We start from the raw sequence: 26,271 nt of genomic DNA on the forward strand, positions 1-26,271 counted from the left end.
GAGTCGGTGAGCGACCTCCAAGGGGAAGGTCAAGCACCAGCAGGCAAATGCACTGTCAGCTATTTGCATATTCCAAATGGATGACATGATCGCGGTAATGCTGAGCTTGCCCCAAAAAGAAAACATCAAATACAAAGAGGGAAAAAAAAACGAGGAGTTTCACTCGGTTTATGCTTCCTCTCCTCTCCTGTTTTGCTATCATCCTGTCAATGGTTGTCTAAGTGCTACAGCTGAATCACTGCATGAGAGCATCGAAACCACCTGTCTCCTTATTCACTTGCAGAACAGTTTGGCACGTCGCTGTATTCTTGAAACGACGCAGAAATCGTTACTTCCTATAGACTGATTTTATATGTTTTTGTTTTATGTGGGACAGAGAGAACCTGGGGACTGTTTTAATAAGGCAGATAAAAGCAATGTGATCATTAAAAACATCAATTGGAAAATGTATGCAGGCTTGTATCTCAAACTGGCAGCGTTACAGATCGTCTAAAGAGAAAATACTAATTACAGAAAACAAGGCTTCTCACTACAGATGTAGGGAAACATTGTTCCTCTTTGATGGTTTTGTAAATATATCTGTAAATATACCACAGCAATAATATGACAATGCATGTAGACATTTAATTGCTCTTTTTCTATTCATGTTGTCTTTTTTATTAAAAAAAGAGACAAATACAGGAACCAATTGCAGTCTGGGTGGCCATGTGAATCAGGGAGTGTCTTGATTTTAAAAAAGCTATCTGTTGTAAGTTACAAACAAAAACTTCCAACTCTGTGTATCCTCAAAGATTTGATCATGTTCTGTATGATTCTTTTTTCTGTTCTTGTTCTCTTTTATTTATGTGCCCGGCTTGGCTGCGCAATGAAAAAGTGCCAAAAAGTATGATTTCCATGACAAAAGCCTTCAACATATGGTTGGCTGCTTGAAACCTTCCATATGGTCCTCAAAGAAAAAAAAAACTGATTAAGATTTTCCACTTTCTTTTTTTCTTTCTTTCTCTCTCTCTGTCTTTACCTTTCTATCTGTTCCAGCTGAGTATGAAGAAACTTAAGCCATGATTGCTGAGGGGTGTTTTGATTTCTCTTAATCTGCTACAATTAATACTGATGACAACAATAGCAATGATAACGTTAATAAAAACAATAGCACAAGGAACCGCTCACATGTCTGCTCTTTTTTCTTTGAATGATTGAATCTGATTTCTATTTCAGGAGGTTGTTTCTTTGCTTATCAGTGAGAACACAGAGTGCAGATGTACGTCAACAGGTCCACCTGTTCAATCAGGTGTCCGATCCTTCTTACGCTCCTTTTTACAAAAATACATACATGTGTATAATGTGCAACGCTGGGAAAATAGTGTTTTAAGGATTGTTTATGAAAGCTCTTAGTCAACACCGTGAATAATCATAGTTTAGACGGTGGTGTACCATCAGCTGTGCCTCCTCTGTCAATGTTTGCTGAATTTTATGAGCTTTACTGTCAATTTACTAACTTTTAATTCCACCGCCAGCCACAAAAAATGTCATCTTCTTTTGTTTTTCCTCAGCAGCTGAGAGCAGGAACGGTCAGAGGACCTGACAACACCGACACCGCTTTGAGTAAGAGTTCCTGAGATGTCGGCGTTATCAAAAGCAGAGGCATCTGTTCCACCACTATTAAGCCCTTCCCGGTCATTAAATTTTAATGGAACATTGATTTTATGCTGGAACTAGTCTTTCTGAGCGACTCAAAAGCGGGAGAAAAATATGGAACAAAATAAAAATGAATCATGACAGCGGACAGGGATTATTATTCTGGGGCTTTTCTTGATTGGTTTCCAGGGAATATACAACACTTGAATTCAATCGTTTGTGTCCTTCAGTGTCCTCCAGCAGCACAGCAGCAGTATAATGAGACAGCAGGCAGAGCAGAGCAGAGCAGAGCAGGGACACTTTGCTGCACTTTCCTCCCTTTAACACTGCAAAGCTCTGATTGCCGTGGCTGTCGTTGTAAGCTTGTACACTTTTTGTGTTTCTAAAAACAAATAAGTGTGTAAATCGTCATGTTTGAACCTGGTGCTGATTCTTGTGCACACAGCAGCAAAATTTCAGAGCACTGCAGATCACACATCAACATTCATGTGCGTACTCACTCAAACTTTACCCTGGCAGATGTTGTCCCTTATCACATTTTATGATGAAAGTAAATAACTGATTTCATTACATGGCAATGGACTATAAAATGAGGACCCATGCAATCCAATTACTACACCCGAGGTTGTGCTGTGTGTGTAAAAACAAGCAGCAATGAGTGATCAGCACTGGCAGGCAGGCAGGTAGGGAGGACTGTAGCTCAGCCTTCATACATGCTCCTCAAACACTCCGTCTTCCCCCTCCACCACCTTCCACACACACTCAGAGCACATCAGGTAAATTATTAAAAATATCCTGCAAAATTGAGCATGCCATACGCTCACTTCACAGATATTGACCTGAGTGTACCATCATCTTCTGAGTGACTGTCTGAGAGGAAATGTAACTGCCTTCTGATGGGGTGAGGGGTTGCCACAAGGTTACTGCACAGATCTGCCTACAGCAGCAGAAACAGATTTTAAACCACAAAAGCCTGGGAAAGAAACCTGTACTGTAGAATCTAATGCTATTTATTTAAAGCTTTATTCACTCTGAATGCTGCCCTGAACAAATAACATTTATCTACCTCCAAGATCACAGTGAATAAAAAAGATATGGAGACAAAAGCTGTATTAATACGAATGAGAATTGTTTCCACTGTCAAGTTCAGATGTGTATTTTAGTTGCAACTGGTGTCTTTCAGATTCTCACACAGGACACAACAAGCCCGACATCCTTTACAGAACTGAACTGACTGGTCCTTTAATTCATTTCTTAATTGTTGAAAAAAATAATGAACAATGATTTTGATATTTTGGATTCATTTGTTGAGCAAAAGAGGATAAATTGAATCATCTGATACACTAGTGTTTGCTTTTTGTCTCATCAGGTGGTTTTATCTTTTGGCCTATAGCTTTTAAGGGAACAAGGACTTTTCACTATGAATTAACACCAAAAGGATCATTCATTAAATAAAGGGAATATTTTAAAGATCAGTTGATTTAGAATTGCTTTTATTAGCCGTCAGTGTTTACTTGCACTCTGGTCTGCTACCCTTTAGCAAGACAAAAACTCTATTGCTCAATAAACTATCAGTCAATCATTAATCAACCAGATAATCAACAGCATATTAATCTGAAACTACTTTGGTAATCTTATCTAATCATTTAAGTCATAACAATTTTAATCTATGCTTACTTTACCTGTTAGAAACCTACGAAATGATTATTTCCTGAGTCTAAAATTAGACTTATGAAGACCTCTTCATGTGCTCTGTGAATCTGTGTCAGGCTTTTTGTTAATAAAACAGATTTAAAAAGAAGGGTGGTAAAAAACTGCAGTCTGAATTCATATTTATAAGTTCTCTATCATGACCTGTTTCAGATGTATCATGAAAATAGCATTCGAATTGCAACTGGTGTTCCTCAGTGTCTAACAGGTTATATAAGAAACAACACACAATCTATATAAGAAGAAAAACCATCACTGCTTGAATCAACTCTGCTTCAACTGGTGCCGGCCCTCCCTCTGACCCTACCCATACATCTGGCGCCATCTGTTGGCCAATCATGAACTGCCAGCACCAAAATCAACAGCAGAAACCAGCTTTATTTGGTGATAATGGAGCTCTAGTGTAAGCTGGATAATTCAGCAGCAAGAGAGATTCAAATCTCTGTTATTCTGTTGAATCTTAATTAAAACTATCTTCATCCATTCTGCATCCACTGTGCATCCACACTGACCAATGCCGCTCAACAAGAGGTTAGTAAAATCATTCAATTCAACCAGTCAGGGCCAACCAACTGTAACTGGCCCTTTAAGAGCTAACAGTTTGTCTTTTCACATTCTGCATCACAGGAGAGATGCTCATTAAAAGCGCCTCCATTCCTCACTGTTTCATCAAGTGAGACTGCCAAGCTCTTTAACTCAGTGTTCTTGATGTTTGTGCTGTTTGTGTAAAACCCATCTGTTTCCCCGTCTCTCTGTTGGCAGAGGGTCCACCTCATCCGTATGCTTCTCTTTTTGAAGTCATGTCAAAATCGCATTTTTATGCATCTAAGATATCCAACTTGTCATCAGCACTCAAGCAGAAGTCAAGGAGTGCATTCTTTAAATAGCTCATTTTTCCCTCTTTATATACAATACATGCAGAAACAGAGAGAGCAAAGGAATTACAGATGTACGTTTTTTATCATTCAGTTCAGTCAAATAAGATTATTTTTAAGCTTTGTGTCTTCATATTTACATTTGAAGTGTTCAAATATTTTCTGTTTTTGCATTTAAGGGTTAAGTTAATGAGCTGAAGTATAAGTCTACAGCTTAATCCACATCTAAATAATCTCACTCCAAAGCACCCACTTCCTCTCTCTCTGGGGTGAGGTTGGGAGTGCAATTTCATTTCAAGGCAAGGAAGATCATTAAAGAGAAATCCTGTTCTGGGCAGCCGTACTTGAAGGAGGCAGTGCAGAAAGTAATTTCATAAGTTTAGGCTGCGAGAGCCACCAGTGAATAATCAACATCAGTGAACAAATCAGTCACACACTCGGTTCGCAAACACAGCAACATCCTCTGCTGCTAAACCGTGTCACCATTTCAGACACATTCATCTATCACAAAGCTATAGTCTGAAGACTGCAAATCGCCGTCAGAATAATTATCACTTTAAAAGCATGTCAACGTGGAAAAAAAAAAAAGAGGAGAGAGATGGTATAAATAAATATAGCTCACTTCCCTGTCGGAAAGCTGGCAGGTAATTTTCTCCAGCTGCTCTAAGTGTGACAATCCCACGGGGACTGAAATCTAATATTAACAGCAAATCATTATGTGGGAACTGTTCTTCCATGACCTGCCGCTGTACCTGTGTGACTAACTCAATCTAAGTAATTGAGATATGTTAGTGACTAGAATACCGTCCTGCTGTGACAGCAGAGGGTCACGCAGAGTGTAGTGGGACTCCAAACACACCTCAGCACTGGAGATGATTTACATGTCTATATGCTTTGACTGACAGGGTTTTTTCTTTTTGTGTGATGCTTGGCATCTTTTGGTGCGGGATAAAGCCATTTTTGATTGACAGCAAAGAAACCACTTGAATCTGACATTGTATAAAGTGGTGAATGCCCAGGGGGGATATGTCACCTTACATATTTACTATACTGAAATTATTCAGACAGGAACACCAGTCATGCAGCCAGCGGCATGATCCATACCAGCACATTACAGTCTAATTGGAGATTCTCAGTTATTTTATACTATAGAGTTGTCAGCTAAATTACTCTTCAAGGGGAAAAAGAAATCTAAAGTGGCTCTTTGGTGGAATTACAAACAGATCGTTGCTGTTGCTGCATAACAGAAAAAAGGTGATTACATTCAGTGCAGCTCCTAAATCACAGGCTGTATTTTGTTCTGTTTAATTCTACAAGGATATATAATGTACAGATACCACTGATAATGATTAAATACTATATATAGACCTCCTTCATGTTGCTACTGATCCCCGTGTGACCAATTAATCAACATAAAAGACGCTGCCATTGTAGTTCAAAGTATTTGTAATAATTCAATATAATGGCCTACCTCTCCTGTCCAAGAAATCATTTTTAATTGTCTCATTAGAAGATGCTGTAGCTGTGCGTTGGAGAAAACAACAATAGTTCTGTGTCTGCTCCACCGCCACAGATCTTTGAAGCTTTCCACTTACCTGTGCGATGCTGCGGGCCCAGACGTCCTTTTTTTTGTGTAACCACAGCAACCTGGATGGCTCTTTGAAATCCCTGCAAAAATAGAAAATCACCAACTAGCACACTTTGAAGATGGAGGCCTATATCACGCAACAGTCGACAACACAAAACACTGACCTCATTAAAAACTATTGTCACCAAAGGATTGTGAGCTTGTAGCGGCTCCTTTCAACTGCGTGACTAATTGCTGGAATGAATTTTAATGAGAAACAGTTTGGCCATGATTTGAATAAGTTGTCTAAGAAAAGCGGTAAAGTTTGTGTTTGGTGTTACATATACATATGCCAAGAAATGTTCAACAGCTTCCGACCAATGAAGGCATGTTTACATGCCAAGACGCCAGCTTGTTAACCCTCATGTTTTGTTTGACAGCTCAAAAACACACTTAACTTTGTTATCAGATTGATTCTCCATTACGTCTCCTAAGTGTAAAGCTTTTGAACACCATTTTGATGACTTTTTAGAAGTCTGCTACGAAATACACACAATAATTCTGTCTGGGTCACAGAGGCTCCAGCTGTAAAACATGTACGCTGTAATTGGTGCTGATGGTCCTTTATCACAACACTGTCCTTCCTAATTCCTAAGTAGGTATGTTAGCAGTTATGTCATCAGTGTTTGTTGACATGAAAGGTCTGTCTATTTAACCTAAAATATATGGCCTCCACGTGTGAGAAAACATAGTCGCTACTTTGGCGAAAAAGTAATACAATTGTGAAAGCAAAATTAAAATTGCAATATGCCACCATCTCTACATCTAAACCAATGAAGTCTGTGGGATCCCAAATCATCAGGGAGTATTATGTAAAAGAAGGTATGGGTTAAGTTTTCTTCTGTATTTGAATAGGATTAGTGACTCCTAAGTTATTTTGGGTAATGTGGGTAATAATGCTTTTGGGGACCCCTGTGGGCACTATGAGTCTTGCAAGAAACTTTTATTTTATACTTTTGACAATAAAATCTCATCCTTCTTTATTTTGAATGCCTAGAGCAGGGGTTCACAAAGTGTGGGTTGGGATTCCCTTGGGGGGTTGTGAGACTCAGATGGGAGAGTCGCGAGATGTCCAGATTTTTTTTTTTTTTAAGTAATCGAAATTTGCTTATTTTATCCATTATTGTAAAAATATAGACACAAATAGTTGTTACATTTGAAATAAAACCCTGCAAATAAGTACATTTAATTAGTTTTCTGCCTTTCTTTGTTGCCAGAAGACTCCTGAAGTTAGGTTTAGGGCTAGTACCAGGTTAATTTACAGCAGCACAGGAAACACAGCCACATGTGCATGTAGGTAAACTATGAAGTATGAAGTATGAAGTGATGTTTAACCACATCGAGGGACAGTGGGGGTCACAAGGCTTTGGCACCTATATATTTTGGGGGTCGCAGGCTAAAAACGTTGGGAACCCTTGGTCTAGAGTGCAACTCACAATAAATCTTATGCATGGGAAATCTTAAAAATAAAGGACTGTTGCGGCAGCATGATGTTAAATGCCCAATTTTACACCTACCACGCGACAAGGGTGATCTGCATACAAAAATATCTGTGTTCAACACTATTTGGAGAGTCTTAATCTATATTTGCATGAATGACAAACTACAAAATGTTTAAAATAGGCCACTGGACATGATGGTCTTACAGAAAATCATATGAATGTGCAGCTGTCCCAGATTTATAGCTTATTAAGGTTTCATATCAGTGTTGATGCACCACCCCTCAAGTTCACCCTGTTGGTTCCTTCATTCTTTAAGTTTTGCTTATGGCTGCATCAAGTTTTTATTCTAATTTTTACTTGGCAACTTACCCAACAAACACTGCCTGTCTGTATTAAGTGATAGACAGATCCAGTAATTAACTAGTTTAAGAAGGAAATTGATTATTCAGTACTTAGGAGACAGAAATTTCCCTTAGTAGTTGGTGGAACCTAAAAAATAAAGATGACACTGCATTTATTACTTACCTTTATTAGCTTACTGGGAATTTCACTCCTATTTAGTGAGAGCTTCTGTCTTATGTGTTTACAACTGTTAGCAAAGAAGTGACCACGTGGACCTCAAAACAGTGACAGCTAGCTTAGGGTGTGTTTGAACTAAATTTAGCATTGCTAGCTAAACCACCAGGCCTATCATTATCTAACTGTTTTAGTAAAATGGAGCTTTTATAAGAACATTAATGTTAAACTCTAACCAAAGACTTCACAGTATTTCCTTCGACACAAGTTCATTGGTTCTATGAACGCCAGGTGAAGATGTTCAGCTTCTCGAAGAAGGCGTGGCTAGTTGTGATTGACAGCGCCGTCGACCAATCCGATGATGATACACGCATGACGCTCTACGTAAACAAACCAGCAACCAGGAAGTAGCCAACAGAAACACTCACGTTTGGAAAACGAGTAACTGTTGGAAGGTGAATGTTTCGTTTGTGGCAGGGCAGGAACACTCAGGTGGTGAAGCTTGTGGCTCGAACCAGAAACATGTCTTCAGAGTCCGAAGTTAAAAACTGCATCAACAGGTCGATTCACTCGGACAGTGTCGAGGAGGTTCATAGCGTTCCGATGGACGTCATCATCAGACCGATTCCTTCTGTGCTGGATGAGCTGAAAGTTCAGAGTCTGATGAATACAATAAAGGTAATACAGGTGATGTCTAATTTATGATTTTAATACCTGAAGACATGGTAGAGATAAAGCTTAGACTACATACTAATGTCACTTCCCACAACACTGCTGTAAATAAACTATCTCATGTAAAATGATGATTATAATGTATTGTGGTTATTTTTGATTGCTTATTTCATATTTATCTCCTATATGTTATTTGTCGTATATTATATATTTAGAAAGTTTTAAGTTGTAATGTCCCTTGCTATCAGTGATGAAAGTAGCACATGTTTTCATTTAACCCTCCTATTATCCTTGGGGTCAATTGGACCCCATTCAATGTTTAAAGTCTCAAAATTAATGACTAACATCATTTTTTTGGCTTCATATTTCATGATTTTTTTCCAATTTAATGGAGATAACTGGGAAAACGTAAAATTAAAATGTTGTGTTCCAATTTCCTTGGGGACAATTTGACCCCAGGCTGTTTTAACTGTATATAACATAAGAAATATCATCATTTTACACATATTTGTTTTGGTTGTTTTGGATGATATAAGATAAGATAATCCTTTATTCATCCCACAACGGGGAAATTCATGTACTTACAGCAGCAAACAAAAAGGTGTTCAGCACAATAATTTCAACAAGAATATATATAGAAAAGGAATGTTCATCAAAGACGACAGATTAGCCATAATTCTCCTGTCACAATAACCAAGGACACTTCCACATGTGACTGCTGGAGCTGGGATCGAACCGCCAATCTTAATATTGAGGTATCATATTTCCAGCCACCATGTCTCTAAAGACATTCAATGATGAGTCCTGTGTCCTACGTTTTGATAACATAGAAACAAGGCAGGGCCGACGAGAGCATGACAGAGTCGCAGCAGTTTGATGTTCTGTTTTACAAATAAAGTCCTGTTAAATGCTCTAAATTATGTTAATGCTTAAAACATATTTTATTTAAAGGGCTATTTAGGTAGTCAACAAAGAAACATAAAGAACCTGACACATAAACATGGGTAACAATCACTTTCTGGAGGTTTAATTGCTGGGGTCAAATTGACCCCAAGGATAAAAGATATTAGTAAATGTGAGGGGAACAGGAGGGTTAAGTAGGGCTACAACATTTAAAATACATACATCTGCTTTTGACTGGACTATATTTAGTAACAAGTCATTAGGCTGTACATTTTAGGCTCAAAAGTAGTACTTGATTATTGTAAGACTTTGTTGACTTTACTGTAAGCACGTAAGAGTGAAAAATAAATACAAAATATATGGATGCATGTTTGATGCTTAGAGGCAGGACTAGTATGACATCATAATTTATGTATTTTATCTTCAGACCTGTGTAACAAAGGGATTTGTGTCTTGACTTGTCAGCTTTTAGAGACCTGACCTGACTTGAAAATAAAGTTGCCTTTGAAGGCATAAGAATTAGATTTGCCTCTGATTGGGTCGCAGTTAAAGTAGTTATAAAAGCAGTTTTGTGATTTAATTTGCAAGTTCTGATTTTACTTTGAAACTCTTGATAATATTATGTAGATATGATGAACTCAGGGCCTAGCTTCCAGGGCATAAAGCTTATGCCCACTGTGAAAATTATGTTAACAAAGAAGTTTTAGATCAATGTATAACAGGGTTTTCATACAGTGATTCATGCAAATTATGTCTTTTCTGCTCTGAGCCTAGACTGTACAAATGAACAGACAGTTTGTCTGTCCTTTCAGGAGACAGCAGACGTCAGCATTGTTCCTCCCATTGATGTGCTCTGGATCAAAGGCAGAGAGGGAGGAAATTACTTCTACTCTTTCGGAGGCTGTCACAGGTTTGCTGCCTATCAAAGGTTAAACATGTCAACTATCCCAGCAAAGCTCATCAAGTCAAACGTCTCAGACCTCAGCACCTACCTGGGGTCTTCAACCCCTGATCTGCGGTGACATCAGAGTAAATCACATTTTTTTGGAGAGGCTTTGTCCAGATGACTCGCACACGGACTCTGATTTCACAGCTGCTGACTGCAGAGTGAAGGATTTACCAGCAGGGGGAAATGTAACTCTTTGGCTAAACAAACATGATTTCACTTTCTTTTAAAAACTATAAAGTGTAATTTAAAGCGTGTTAGTTTCTACTGTTTTTGTCTTCATTCATATCTGTTATATGTCTCTTTCATGAGATTATATCTCTGCAGTTATTTCTTCAAACATTTAAACAAAAGGGGATTCAGAGTCAAAAAGACATTTACACTTATCACTGTAGGAAACAAATAGAGGATAGTAATATCAATGCCTCTTTAGTTTACAAGTGAAACAGTTAGTCATGACAGCTTGAGAACAGCAAAAAGTAAGGTGACTCACTGTCCGTACATGCTCAGTCCCATTGTTACCTCACCACATACACTTCTAAATGGATTACTTGTTCTTCGTTACACATTTGTTGCAGCCTTTTAAAGTAGATATGGAATTATTTAAGACATGTGCAGCACTGACTTCATGTAAATCATACCTGCAGTCACGTAATCATCCCTGGCATCACGGTCTGACTCGTAACTCCAGGTTGTAACTAACAGGAAAATTACACAACAAGAATACGCACCATTTTGAGTAAAGTGTTAACATTTAAACAAATCAAAATAGCTGTGTGAAACATTTATTTAATTGTTAAAGTGAACTAAATAAATGTCTGCTATTAGTCCAAAACATGTTCACCATATAGTGGGCCCCATAATCTATCTGCATAAAGAATTAAGTAGCATTCACATCATTTAGATGACTTTTTTAACAACCATCTAATGGTGGATTTAATTTTAAATGTTGAACAGGTTGTGTTTGCGCCTTTTGTAGCAAGTGAGATTGTTGCTTAATTCAGATTAAAAAAATCCATACAGATAAAGCCAGACTACCGCCAGATGTGGTACAGACATCAGATTGTTCTGATCAAATTCACTCCTTGCACTAACATGTTTTTTCCTTTCCGTATCACACTTTGATATCTGGTATAAATGGGATCGGAGTAACTTCAGACAGTCCAAGACCCTCAAAGGGAAACAACTACTTTTGTTATACCTGTGCTTTTGCAACATATATTTGTGATACTGCAAAATGTAATCTCTGGAAAGCAGAGCACACTGGAGCATCCTTTTTAATACAACTAGATGTCTTCTAATTGCGCCTTTTCAGTTCCTAAGTGTATTAAAACATTTGAATAAAAGTTTGCTCAAACTGAAGTTATTTTTATCTGGAACTATATCAAAAGGCGCATGTGCTCAGTCTGGTCTCTCTAGTGGTGCAAGTAGTTATTTTGGAAATCAATTATAAAAAGCTGCTTTGTTTGTAGCAGCAAACTATGAGGAGGAAATGTACATTATTTCAAATACCAATATAGAAAGCAGTTTATCTATTAGAACTCCACCAGCAAAGTCCACTTTGGTTGTGATGTTTCAGACAGGGCAGGAGGAGGAGGTGATATAAATGAGCCAACAGACCTGAGGGTTCGGAGAGGTCAGGTGTTGAAAGAACATCAGAGTGACGTCTTGTCATGTCAGAATGCAGGATGTTTTTGATCCTTTTCCTACCATCATCAGTCTTTCTTATTGGTTCATATCAAAGGGGATTTAGGGGGGGTGACTTAAAGAAGAAAGTATAAGGGGGAATACAGTCTTCCTTTTTTTTGCAAAATAACTAAAAGGCATTCTTTAATTAGCAAGTGTTTCTGAGATAGCAACCATTTATGGTATAAAGTGCAATAAACATAAACATGCACGTTGCTAAAGATAACGTGCTGCTGGACCATCCTGGCTGCTCTGAGCTCTTGTTGAAAGCCTCACTCCCCCTCCTCTCATCCATCTCTACGCTGCAGAGAGAGTGGCAGGGAAGTGTAGTTCTGTTTGATATGTTTGCTAACCATGCTTGACACTGAGTCATTGCATGTTTTTATTCATGCAATGACATCACTGCAGCATTTAATATGGGCACTTTGGTATGATGTTAGGGTCAGCTGCTCTCATTAGATTATCCCTCATGGAAAATGCTTTAATCCTTTGGGTTGTGTCTGATCGTAGACAAAACAAGTGAGAGGCCTAGCACAGGTAGGTTTTAAGAACCCTCCTAAAAGTACCGTCTTGAAGTGTCATCAGATACAATTATTTTAAAACTCTGTACAAAATAGCCTGATTGATGACTTGCTTACATTTCTCTAACCCCTGATGCCATTTTATTTTACTAATGCAGTCCACATTGAGTATGTAGAGAGTAGCATTTGGTTATCCTTAAAGCTTCTGTAAGGGACTTATGGTTTGTGTTGATTTTGGTCACTTCTATGGACAAAGTGGGACATCTTGTCTCAATACTGACATTGTTCTATACATGTTATACAAGTAGTGTTACTTTTTTTAATATAATCTCATCCTACTAACTTTGAAAAGTCAAATGCATCAGTCATTGGGAATCTTCTCTGTGGAAAATGTCAAACCTGCTGCTCTGCCAGCATGCTGTTAATCGCTTTATCTGACACCGACCCCGCAGCAGGGAGTTCAGGCATTAAAAATAGACATGCAAAAACAATCAGTGTTGTCTCTGATGGTCTTGTCAGCGTTAGTAGGCAGTGGTTCATAACCAGCTTAAAACTCCCCACAGGAGTGTTAAACATGCAAAACAACAGTAACTAGGGCTGCAAGAAGCACTGAACAGGCCCTTTTACCTGCAGGCATGTCAGGGTGTGGTGCATGTCAGGGTTCGTTGCAAATGAGGGTGTGGTGCAGTAATTACTTTTTGTTGAAGCTTCACTTTCTTAATCAGTGACTGATATGTCAGAATAGATCGGAGTTGTCCTGTTTTGCACTCATGAAGCAGAGACACAGTGTAAACTCTATGTTACACAAGGCGTCCTGCCTAACCAGTAGGTAAGGGTGGGACAAAAATGCATGCAGATGATAGTCAATCTTGCAAAAATATAGAAGCACATAAACTGACATACAGTTTCTTTTGTAGTGAGATCAAGCAGAATCTGGTTAGTTAGTAAAACTACAAAGACAATCCATACTCAGGTAAAAAAAAAAAAAAAAGCACTGCATTCAAGAGCTGAAAGATGTGGAAAATCAACTGCCAGTTTAATGACCACACAATAAAACCTGCAAATATTGTCAGGAATCACAAATAGAAAAGTCCAAGAATAGCAAAAATGGATGACAATGCAAAACAAACTAGCCTTAACCAAAGCTTCTGGAGATACGATTTGAATTCACAACACCCCCTTCCCCTCCAAGATCATGCACATTACCCTTCACATCTGATTATACAAACACACATGCGCACAAAGCTGACAACAAAACAACAGCAACATGGACTCACTAATCAGTACATGTATCCAAAATAGTGACTGAATCTGCTGAAACAGAAAAGTCACTCCTCACAGTGAACTGAGAGGGTTGGGTAAACTAGCTGATCAGGAGCACTTCAGGCTGCTTGTCATACAGACATGAGAGGAGCTGATGAGAGGAGCAGGATGTATATAAGCTGTGTTTAAGATAAGAGTGCAGGTCGATTAACAGTGCATTTCCATTACTTTTTCCCATCTCTGGTCTTTTCCCCGTCTCCGGTCTTTTCCCCGCCTCCGGTCTTTTCCCCGTCTCCGGTCTTTTCCCCGTCTCCGGTCTTCCCCTCCACTGGCCTGTATTCCGATGTCCACAGGGTCAGGTTGTCCTTTAGTAGTTGCATGATCAGGGTGCTGTCTTGAGGGTCCTCATTCAGAGTGTCAATTTCAGCAATGGCGTCCTCGAACGCCTTCTTTGCCAGGTTGCATGCTTTCTCCGGGTCGTTGAGGATTTCATAGTAGAAGACTGAGAAGTTGAGGGCCAGGCCAAGCATGATAGGATGAGCTGGCTTCATCCCCTTGCCAATATCAAGAGCTGCAAGGTACGCTTCCTGGGATTTCTGTACCATTTCCTTATTATCCTCAGGTGCAATCTCAGCCAGGTATCTATAATAGTCGCCTTTCATTTTCAGATAGAACACCTTGCTTTCAGCAGTAGTTGCGTTGGCAATGAGGTATTTGTCAAGCAGCCCAAGCACATCCATGCAGATGTCGTGCAGTTCAGTTTCAATCGTCTTCCGGTATTCACCTATACTTTCTTGTTCTTTGCCCTCAGTCTTCTGCTCGATGCTGGAGACGAGGCGCCAGGATGAGCGGCGTGCTCCCACCACATTCTTGTAGGCGATAGAGAGAAGGTTGCGCTCCTCATTTGACAGTTCTGAACCTTTCTCAGTCACTTCCTTCATGGCTGCAGCCATGTCATCATAGCGCTCGGCCTGCTCAGCAAGCTTAGCCTTCTGCACCTGCTCGTTCTCATCCATTTTCTAGAAGAAGTAGGGGCTTTAAATCCTGCTTTTCACTCTCTCTGGGCGACTGCACCTCCGTCCTCTCTCACTCAGCGTATTGTTCAGAGCAGTCCAAACTGTTTCATGTGTCAAGCGTAGAAACTGAGAAACCACAATGATTGCAGGTTAAGACACGCTCATGTAGTCGGGCAAAGCGTGAGATAATTACATCGAACATTTAAGAATCATGATCAACCAGAAAATCCTGTAATTCTCTGCACTCCAAACAAAACAAACGATAAATCAAGTATAGATGCCGAACCTTCAGTCACTTATTCATCACCGAATCATCAAGCTCTGTATCAGACAAGACGATAGAAGCCAGACTCAACCTGTCTTTCTGGTAATCTTTCTCACTGCCTGCCAGAAACAAGGTGTTTTACTTGGGAAGCCTCCTTTCTTTCGGCAAAGCCTTTCATTATCCTCTGACATGTTGGATCCAACAACTATATGACTGTCAGTTTATGGTTTGAGGAAGGTGCAGCAGTGCTTTAAGAACTCTCACAGAGGAAGACTTTAGTGCTGTCCTCCTTGCTTTTCCTCACTGCTCTTGCCTGCAGAGGCTTTTCACTCAGTATGCAGCATGATTGATTGATTGATGTCACAGACACAAGGAGAGGCAGGACGTGACATCTGAAACTTGCATTGTTTGTCTGTGCTTGAGAAGGGCGGTAACTGCGTCGAAAGTAAGGGTGGTGTGATTTTAAAAAAGAAAAAGATGTGAGAACCTTTTGCAGCCCATGCAACTATTTCCAACTGAAGCATCTGCACACATCACACACTAAAGGTTACTGAGTTTTTGCAGGAAGATTCAAATATATAAAAGGAACTAAAAGATCACAAATATATCTTTGCACAAGATCTTTATAAAGTATTTTAAACGTTACAGTTATTGTGGAAGCTGTGAAGATATATTTCATTTTAATGGTGATTTAAACTCATTTGCACCCAAAGAGGACTCACTTTGGCTTCAACATTTCAGCAGAACCAGTAGATATCAAAGCTTGAGGTGCTACGTTGCTAACAGTTCAGTAAGAGCTTTACTCAGCCATGGATAAATGCTTTACCTGCATGCTATTTTCTGTCTCTACATCCCTCTGTGAGCATTATTCCGTATTGATACCCTACAATACATCATGCATTTGGCCTCCTTTGTCAAGCATCCGAGAACTGGACACACTAGGATGTCAAACTTCACTCTCAGACAGCGTGTGACATGGCAGAACAAAGCATAGCTGCACTGAATGATCTCTATCAGGTAGTAAAGCTGCTGTTGTTTGATAAGGGTCTGCCTGCCACAGAGGATAGCTCCTACATGAACACTCATTCATGTTGAAGGCCTTTGGACAACAGCTGTTCATGAAAAGTGGATACCATAAATAGGGCTGCATCTTTCCACTTGGATTATCAGGGTTTTCCTATGATGGGTAAAGTTTTGGGTTCAACCCTGAAGTGATTGGAACAGGCTTCATCAATCCAGGATGACACTGGACGGGCGAGTCTTAACATCCCATCGGTAATCTGCAGGGTTGGTAATCTATTAGCTGCATCCCAGGTTTGCAGCAACATGTTCAGACTGATTGATTGGAGGCAGGCCTGTTCTCCAGGCTCTGACTATGTGCTAATGTTTAGCCTCTGCAGTCTGTGCGATGATTGCCTTCTTTGGTTGCATGCTATTAGTTGCTTGTTAGTATTAATGCTATTAGTATGTCATTGCTGACTAGTTTTATTCTCGCAGCTCTCTGGCATTTTAAATCTGGTCAAAGCCCTGTTCATGCATATGACTCAATATATATGTAGAAATTATCTAGATGTGTGGGCTAAAGTAAATCTGTAAAATATGATGTCTCGAGCTGAATTGGCCTCAGAGGGCTGAATTTTTAAGAACTGATAAAAAGTGCTCTCGAGCCATTTTCCCCCCACCCATATTTAAATCCGATAATTGTCAAGTTTTTCACCAGGCCTGATGCATGTGCCAAGTTTGTTGAGTTTTTAAACTTGTTTAGGCACTGACATTTGAGACAAATGTTGTACAGGGAAAGAAAATCCTGCATTTGAATAAGGCTCTTCCTCCATTGAGTGCTCAGGCCGTATTAACGGTGTGTTCGCCTTTGAATTCCTGTTTGTTGTTGACGCTGGCCTCAAGACCAGCCCTGTCATTAAATCAAGTCAGTTCCTTTTCCCCCCAGTCTTGGAGGAAGGAACTGTAGGTTTGATATGTGTAAACTATACATCGCAGGTCAGTACACAGAGACGAGGCCTTTCCGACATCAGTGCTTTCACAATGCAAGCTCAGAGCCGCTTGATGGTCTCCCTTTGTGGCCATCGAGGAAATGAAGGGAGAGACCTGGGGCAGCTTTTACCGACCGGCCCTAAAGGACTCTAAATTTCTCCTCTGAATCGTCGCGTGTGAGAAGACTTCCTGTGGCTCGCTCACTGTCTGGAAGTAACCATATCCTCAAAGGCTTTCTGACACGCAACACCGGTATGAAAACATATATTGCACCTGTTGCTTTCAGGGAGCGTTTTCCATGGGTGGTTCTGTACGCTTTATCTTTGAGGATTAAACAGATCAAGGGGGTTTAGGGGGCTAAGAAGAGGAAGTGTTTGTGGTCATTTTCACAAATGCATTTGAGACATATTGTTTTCTCTCTTTTTTTTTTTTACAGTTGCATTAATAATTAATAAATTAAATTAACTTGTGGTACTTCTTATTTTTGTTCTGAAGGTTTGCTTTTGCTCCTTCAAAATTCAAGAAAACTTAATGTCAACACAGAACATGTTAGTTCATAAACCGTGACAAAATTAGGTACGCAGATCCTGGTGAAAAGATGCAGATATAAAATACAAAAATATAATAATAAAATACAGAAATACTTTAAAAAAATATTGTCTCTAACAAAATAAAGACTCAGCATAAAGTATAACACTGCAAAACTGAAAAAGAAGCAAGTATTATTTTGTTATTTCTAATAAAAATGTCTCATTACATGTAATACAAGCAATACTAACCTGACAAGCCCAGATGAACATCTTATTTCAGTATACTACATGTGCAAAAACAAACCTGAAGAGCTTCTAATGACTAAAAATATGTCCATGTGATTAAAAAAATTGCTTTTCAACCCTCTCAAATAAAGGAGTATCTTATCTTATAAGAGCGAAGTTCATTAAACTTATTAAGTGTCTTAATTCAACAAACCCAACAAGGACCTTTTTTCTATCCCATTAGTAGATATTATTTTACTCAAGCACCTTGATATAAGAAGTTCAACTGGACTTAAAATTTAAAACATAATTTTTACTAGAAATAAAAAAAAAGCATTTGCTTAGTTTTGAGGTTTGCCAGTGAATAAACTGTGTGAAATAAAAGAAGTAACAGTATGAAACAATGCTGTAAGTATGATTTAAGTACCATAAAATCCTGTTTGTGCACATTACCCTCTCTTGTTTTGTGTGATGTGTTTGTGTCTCTGATCGGGGTAGTTTTTCTCCTCCAACATTTTCATAAAGAGAGCTAAAAATAAAAACATAAAAAAAAAAAAAGGCAGGTTAAAATGGGATTAGATTAAAAGTAGCTTTATTGTCATTTTCTAGCGCGAAGTACTGGGACAATAAAATGCAGATTGGCATTTCACAAAAGAAAACACAAGCAGTGAAGTTTGGTAAATTTACTAATGTTTAGTTGTCATATATAGATAAACACTAAGAGGCAGATGTACAGTACAAACAGTTTCAGCAGTAACCAAAATATAAAATGTAGGTACAAGCAAAAGTAAAGACAGCAGCAATACATACAATATTAGATGTTAGATTTTTTTCACTATGGATTGTGTTATTAATTGATATTTGGCTCTTTTTTCTTTTCTAACTCACCATTTTAATCTTTTATGTTCATAACAGCCCTTCAAGGGACGGTGTAGCAAATTAGCATTTGCTGTTAACACCATGATACTTTTATGACATGGTTGTTCTCAGATTGTCTATTGTATCTGTGCCTAACAAATTAACTATAAATTAATTAATAAATGAATAATTTTGGGAGAGTCTATAACACAGGTGAGGTGTAGTGTTAATTAGGAGTGTTACAGAGAGAGCCATTAACCATGTGATTACATTGAGTATTCCCCTAGTGCTGTAACAAAAAAACCCCACTTTGTTAGAGGAATAAAAAAAGGAATCAAATTAGTCCAGAATTGCTAGTAAATATGTGCTAAAAATTAGTGTATAAACACATATCACAGTTCTTTGAAAATGTCCCTTTTTTCTGAGTGTATTGAGAGCCCTCTGGTGGCTGTACTCCATATGTGCATTATGTAAACATGGCGTGTGGATTTGAACCACTACAAACACTGGAGCTAAGAGGTATGGCTTTCCTGTAATGTAAAGGGATTAGAAAAAAACAACATAAAAAAACAGTTTATGAATAAGAATTTAACTTTGCTGTTCTGTTGTATGCACCTCATTCTTCTGAGACAGTCCGGGTTATAACTTATTTGTCATCCTAAGTGTTTTCTTGTTTACTGGTCACAAATTGTATAACACAAGATTAAAGGTTATTTTATAATGCTAATTTAAAGACAGGTATAAAAGCACAGAATTCAAAGCTTATGACTGATTTCTCTTGTTGTTGCTTTAAGGTAATAAAACTTAAAGAAACAGCGCTCTCTCCTAACTGGTCTCACTTTTGGTGTTTTAAGCGATCTAATGACAAAACTAAAAAACAAACTGTTCCTTCCTCACACATGGAATCTCTCCTTTAAACATACAGCTAAAAAATGATCTCTTCAGCCAGCTCGCTCATTTGTTCCAGTCGAGAAGGCTTTCAAACCAGATCCTCTTGAAGAGTTTGGGTGCCTGACTTGGATGATGACTTCTCACAGCTTCCTATCCGGAATTCCCTCAGACCGCTGGTGGCTGCAGGCGTATAATTTATGCCAGATTTGCAACGCCGTATCCGCCCTCTGACCTCACAACAGTGAGCTCTGTGACACAGTGAGTGTGAACCTCCATCTCTGACAGTGTACATGTGGTATGATAGCAATATTTCACACAGCCTTCAGACTTGCAAAGTGGCTCCATCTTCTTAGGTATGCCAGTCAGTGAACCGTGGTGAACAATCTGACAGGACTCTACTATAAAAGGACGGGTTGATTCGTAAGAAGGCGGTGTCTGTGGTCAAACATGTCATCATGTTAGAGTCAAGCGGCAACCTCCGGTTTCAAAATATGAAGACCATGTGGAAGTGTTATAAACTGCAATTCATCGAGAATCCGCTTGAGGCTGGCTGCAGAAACACCGGAAACCACATAGCCACCCATTCAAAAAAGAAGATCTTTACAGTAGAAATAAACATGTTTACAGCCTGGTTATAAAAAACGCTTCGGATCTAAGTAGCCAATTTCTCTGGGGTGAATTTTTTTCTCTAACGCGACGGTTCAGAAAATATTAAGATTACCAATTTTTGCTCAAATAAGGACATGACTGACTTGACTGACAGGCGGGAACACATAGCTGTTGGCGAGGAGGCTCAAACCCCGCCTCTTTACGTCACACTTTTTTGGTTGAGTTCAACATTTCCAATATGGCTCCCGCTGACGATTGGTTTCAAAACTGTGCGCAGGAACAGATGGGTGACGTCACGGATACTACGTCCATTATTTATACAGTCTATGGTTAGAGTTTTTCTTTTAACAGCCCTGTGCTGTAGGTCAGATGTAGATGTAAACAAAGACCAAAGTCCCTGCTCAGTATACAATAGTGTAAGTCAACTAGCAATGATCATTAATAAGGCCTTGACAACTCAGGATACACAGGCTCTGTGTGTAGGACTGTGACTTACACTTATTTATTATTATATTTTTCACTTTCTTAAACCTCTCAAATATTATCTTCTTTGGTTGATTTGTCTTTTAAATCTTGAATACCTTCAGCTGCTGGCTCATACATCTGAAGCTTGAAATAAGACACACATTTTTCATGTTAAACCATCGTTATTCTGTCTATTTTTCAGGTTTTAGTAGCCTTGTTCTTCATTTTTTTTAGATCACTTGTTAAAAGAAAAGTGTAAATGTTTACATCGGCTGAATTGCTCTACGACACAGCTAGAGGAAACCAGTGTACAGTTTCTACTGTTGATGTCCAAACTGACTTTCATCATCATCAACAACAATGATGATAGCTTCCCTCCATTATTGTTTTCTCATGACAGGATGAGGAAAATGTTGAATGTGTGGTTGCCTGGTTCTTGATTAAAGTTCCACCCTATACCTCACTCAAACCTTAGACCTAACCTCTAGCTGTTCTTCTCCTGACAGTAATCTATCCAAACCACAGCCAGACATACAGACAGAAAGCAGACCTTCCAAATCCCATGAAAAGACCAAAGCCAACTGTCAGCTGCTCAAGGCCAAGAGTCTGTTTGTGTCCACTGAAAACATAAATCTTTCAAAAAGTCTTGATTTTTTTGGGTGCAAGTTTCAAAAGGCCTAAAGACACTGTAAAAGTGGACATTGTCAGTTCTGGCAAAAGATACTCGAACAGGAGTGCATGGTGTTTTCTGGAAGTCTTTTTATAGCTAGGTTTAAATTCTAAAGAGTATGAAAGCAGGAGGACGGTGTAAGCGCAGCCAGCTTGAAATAAACTGTGTCCATTGTAATGAAGAAACATGTCTCCCTGTCACTGATGTCTTTTTAATAGTTTTTGGAAAACAATGGAGCACTATCGCACAGAGGAATTAAACTCTATCCGGCTTTGGCTGCACATGCGACACTTGCTTGTGAGATCAATCATTGTTGGTTTCCAGACTTCAATGGGATTGTTTAATCGTACGAAAATCTAAAATAACAGAAGACCTGTTAAAAATAAGTATTAACCAGCTCTCCATGAAAATGTGTCAAAAGCAAACATGATGTGACTTTTCAATGTTTTCAGTACCTCATGGTCTTGTTCTTGTGACTCAACCAAGAAATCACCAATCTGTGAGGGAAACAGTGGTCTCAATTAAATAGGCGGAATACATTTAGAATAACTGCAGGAAAACATGCCCAACCTGGTCACTGTTGGATGTACACTACCAGTCAAAAGTTGGACACACCTTCTCATTCAATGGTTTTTATTTATTTTAATTATTTTCAACATTGTAGATTAATACTGAAGACATCCAAACTATGAAATAATCTGGTTTTGCCATAATATGGAGTACAACAGTAGTCAAATAGGGCTATCTATTGTGTACTAACCCTACCTCTGAACAACACAACTGATGGTCTCAAACACATTAAGAAGGAAGTCATTCTACAAATTAACTCTTGACGAGGCTCATGTTAATTAGAAACCATTCCAGGAGACCACTTCATGAAGCAGACTGAGAGAATACCAAGAGTGTGCAAAGCTGCCATGAAGGAAAAAGGGGGCTTCTTTACAGAAAATATAAAACATATTCTGCTTTGTTTAACACTTTTTTGTTCATTAAATAAATCCATATATGTTCTTTCTTAGTTTTGATGTCTTTGGTATTAATCTACAAGGTTTCAAATAATTAAAATAAATAAAAACCCTTGAATGAGAAGGTGTTTCCAAACTTTTGACTGGTAGTGCAAGTTTAAATCAAATGCAATAATAAAAAGATAAAGAGCGTCAACCACATCCTCAAAACACATCAGTGTAGTTAAAGTTAGCAAGAGAAAGCTAAAAGTATCCAATCAGAAAAATGCCTACTCAGCCAAACAATGAGACATGATCTTAATTACCATTATTACAAGCCAGTCCAAATAGTAGCATTTATGTAGGATTGCAAACCCTTCAAACAACAGCCACTTTGCGCTCTTGTGATTAGCTTGCTAGCTTAAAGTTGTGGAAGAATCTGCTCAAGTCTGTTGATTTCACTGGGAGAGTGTGCTCAGGTCGGTAAATGGACAGGTAAGCCGTTACATCATTTCATTTGAATAATGAATGATTTGGCGGACTTGTTGAGCGTCTGTGAAAGTCACAGACACTTCATTTTTATTTTTTCTTTGGTCAGAGCATTTGATTAGCTATCCTTTATCGGGTTGTAGAAGAAATTTCAACTGACATCACAAAAAAATGCTTCTAAACTTTCCTTACCGAGCTTACAGGACATGCTTAAGTGTTTGTGCTGATATTTAGCAGGTGTTTTTACTGTGTTCACCATTTTATGCTGTTGTGTTAGCATGCTAACATTTTCTAATTAGCATACAGCTAAGACTCATGTACATTTAATCTGTTTTGCAAGTAATGTTAAAACACTTTGTACTGATGAGTCCAATGAAAAGCACATACCTGCTGACATTTGGGTTTCACAATATGGGAGGTGCTGGTGGCAGTGTGTGGCCCAATCTCAATGTCCTCCCTCAGCCCTGAGCTCTGAGCCCTTCTTGACTTAATTGACATCTGCTGGAAAGTGATTGAGGGCAGGATATTGTAAGGGCTTAAACTGTAGAACTGGGAATGGATCGGCACTTTGCGACTTCTCACGTGACCTGCATGACGTCACCAGCTCACCTTAGCGATATTAGGAATTTTTATTGTACAATTTTTACTTTCCTCAAATTTAAGGCGCTTAAGGGACGACTGACCGCCATGTGATCCAGGCTCTGACCGTACAGACTGCTTAACCACAACATTTAAAATATATAAATAGGCTATATAACCATGAATATATAAATTATACTGTATACGCAGATTTGATCAAGGCTGTTTTCTATATTTAAACTTTTTTGCCTGTGAATTTCATTGCAACTTTCATGCTTCTTTTTTTACTGTCACACTTTTTAAAATTTCATGTTACTGCGTTCGTTTACCTTTCCATGCTCGCGGGCTTCCCCTAGGAATCCTGTGTTTCACGTCACAATTCTATGAACTCTGGGTAATTCCCTCACGCTAAGTCTGCAAAAATGCCCACTTACGGAAAGGGGGCATAAAGGGCTCAAAAAGTCTGTGAGAGATCCCTCACACACTTGATGATTTGACAGTGGGACAGCCCTAAGCCCTCACGGATTTAGCGGGAACGCGCCTCAAAGTCAGTGAGTGCTTGAGGGTGGACATTGAGATTGGGCCTGTGTGTTTGGTGTTGGTGATGGTTGAAGGGTGCTAGGTTCCCCTGAATTAGTCAACAAAATAGCTACACTGAATTGTATTGTCATTTATGTTAAGATATCCTATGGCATCGTTTTTGCCATGTGTCCTGTTTTAAAATCAAAAATGTGCCCCCTTCTACTGGCACAATGGGAAATGTGAGTTGAGTTTATCCTCTCAGGACCATGAATTTCTCCATCACATGTGTAAAGCGATGGAAACACAGGCTGATTTTGCAATCTATACAATTAAAGAGCAGCAGGCACAGTGGCACAGACTCAGGCGGCCTTTCTTTGCCCTGTAGTTCAGACAGAGATCTCTGAAGCACACAAACGCAGGGCTCAGTGGGGGGCACACACACCATGCTGTCTCCTCGTCAGTATGGATAAATGGATCTACTGCTTCTGTTAGAAAGTCATTTAAAAACACTCCACATTCAGCTAACTTTAGTCGATATTTTCACACACACAAGCTGATTTACGCGTCCTACAAAAACATGGTAAATCGGTTGCCTCGGGGTTCCTTGTAGATGTAATTAATCCAGGAGCAGCAGAGAGGGTTTGCTGATACTTGAGGGGATTTGTTGACCTTTAATGTGTTATTACTGGGCCATCAGATATCACAAGTCTCTATCCCTTTTTGAATCTTTTATGGTTCATGATTCCTTTAATTAATTTGCCTGAATTTCAATCTGTGGAGATGCTACATTATTTATGCAGCCTTTGGCTCTGTAGATTCCTGTTAGCTTGTGTCCTCTCTGAGACCTCGGGGCTCACACAGCAGACAGTTGTGGTGTCTGATGTCTGACTGTTTTTGCAGCTGAGACTCTCTGGAGTAGTTGCCTGTGCTACAAACTGTGGCTGAAGGAGACTTTAGTCCACTGATGGCCATTTGGCCCAGCTTTGTTTTTTTGTTTTTTCCTTTAAGTAGGAGCAGGATCATCTTCACTGTTTACTTACTCACATTTAACTTTCTCCTCTGCCTAAGCTGTGTAAACCAATGGTAGCACTTAATTTGTGGACTTAACAGCAGGAATATTTACTTTAACTACTCCCAAGCCTGTGTCTGGCTGTGCATATAGTGACAAAAGGTTGTACGTTTAGCCTCCTGAAGAAGATATTCAAATAAAAGAACTCCTTGAATTTGACTGGACTATACCTGATGGAAATTTAAGACCTGGCAAGACAAACAGGGTTCACATTTACATTCAGATCAAATTTTCTCTGAACACCTGCACAATTAAGTTTAGTTAAGTGGAGGATTAAGCTCATTTTTGGTCCTGACTGTATCACAGTGGTTTAATAGCCCAAGAAAACAAACCTCAGCGGGTGGTAGCGCCATAAACATGTCAAACCAATGCAAGACAGTAAAAGTGTTAAAAAACTGCAAAGCAAATATTAGTCCCTGAGTGGCATTAAAGGACTCTTTAGCTGATACTTTGAAAGTTTGCTTGTTTAAAATCAAATCCCTGGCCAGGGACGCTCGTTTCATTTTTAAAGACTATCTCCTGCACCAAACAGGCAGTGGTGAAAGTGCTGCACTGAAGTATACATTTTGGTGTTCAGGCATTTAAACATTACAGCTGAATGCAACCTTATATTAGTTTAGCAAATACAATGATTTCATATCTTACTTTAGGTAATTATGTACTTTGATTTACGGTGCAACACCTCAACAACCATGTGCAATATTGTAATTTATTCTATAACATATTTTACTATTATATTCATCCACTAAAATTTGCACTCTGGCTTAGGCTAATTCATGTATTTATGTCTTAAAGGTAATTATATTCCTTTCTTTGTACAGATAGTATTTTTATTTTTATTTAGAAATCTTAAGGTTAGTTTTGAGGTTTCTTTATTTATTGTCCTTACTGTCTTAAGTACCAGTGTTCCATTCACCACATCAAATTCCTTGTGTGTGCTAGTTTACTGTGCATTAAAGATTTGTTGATTCTTGAATATTATTTTGTTGTTATATTATCATTACCATATTAATTATAATGATTAAAAAATGTTTCCCATTACCCTTTTTTACAGCATGTTCCCAGTTCACTTAGCTGTTTAACATTTTATGCAAAATAACGCTGAATCAATTTACAAAATAAAGCACATTTTTTAGATTAAAGTATAGCTTAAATTCATTACATGATTGAAGGAATTAGCTCCACCTTTACAGCTATTCACTGAAATGTAGGTTCTACTCAGAACTCCTGTGACAAACTTGTGTTGGGTTGATGTTGGCGCCCCCTGTGGACAAAGTGGTACATTTGATCTGTGCCGATTTTGTCGTGTGCATGTGTTTGTTTTCTGATAATAAAGTCTCATTCTTGCTGC

General features: G+C 38.8%; 2 protein-coding genes and 1 long non-coding RNA gene across 3 annotated transcripts; 1 reads left to right on the forward strand and 2 right to left on the reverse strand.

Annotated features, from left to right (window-relative positions):
- Nucleotides 1–8,179: 8,179 nt before the first annotated feature.
- srxn1 (sulfiredoxin 1 homolog (S. cerevisiae)) lies at nt 8,180–11,672 on the forward strand. Its single transcript, XM_034696518.1, has 2 exons — nt 8,180–8,483; nt 10,193–11,672. Exons 1-2 carry the CDS (start codon nt 8,265–8,267, stop codon nt 10,400–10,402), a joined length of 429 nt encoding a protein of 142 aa, XP_034552409.1. The 5' UTR covers nt 8,180–8,264; the 3' UTR covers nt 10,403–11,672.
- Nucleotides 11,673–13,557: 1,885 nt separating this feature from the next.
- Nucleotides 13,558–14,838, reverse strand: LOC117821944 (14-3-3 protein beta/alpha-1-like). The gene has a single exon (XM_034696517.1). The coding sequence runs from the start codon at nt 14,810–14,812 to the stop codon at nt 14,021–14,023; it is 792 nt and encodes a 263-aa protein (XP_034552408.1). The 5' UTR covers nt 14,813–14,838; the 3' UTR covers nt 13,558–14,020.
- A 6,434-nt stretch (nt 14,839–21,272) lies between these two features.
- Nucleotides 21,273–23,227, reverse strand: LOC117821948. The gene is made up of 3 exons (XR_004633096.1): nt 23,138–23,227; nt 21,773–21,814; nt 21,273–21,673 (listed from the first exon to the last, which is right to left on the reverse strand). It is a non-coding gene; the product is annotated as an uncharacterized LOC117821948 (long non-coding RNA).
- Nucleotides 23,228–26,271: the final 3,044 nt, after the last annotated feature.

This window comes from Notolabrus celidotus, chromosome 11 (genome assembly GCF_009762535.1).
Source record: "Notolabrus celidotus isolate fNotCel1 chromosome 11, fNotCel1.pri, whole genome shotgun sequence".
Classification (NCBI taxonomy): domain Eukaryota; kingdom Metazoa; phylum Chordata; class Actinopteri; order Labriformes; family Labridae; genus Notolabrus; species Notolabrus celidotus.

Bases quoted from the DNA above. Each gene is read 5' to 3' on its own strand.
- srxn1 (XM_034696518.1), top strand. From the start codon at position 8,265: ATGTTTCGTTTGTGGCAGGGCAGGAACACTCAGGTGGTGAAGCTTGTG. The intron at 8,484-10,192 runs GTAATACAGGTG...CTGTCCTTTCAG, and splicing joins GTCTGATGAATACAATAAAG to GAGACAGCAGACGTCAGCAT.
- LOC117821944 (XM_034696517.1), bottom strand. From the start codon at position 14,812: ATGGATGAGAACGAGCAGGTGCAGAAGGCTAAGCTTGCTGAGCAGGCC.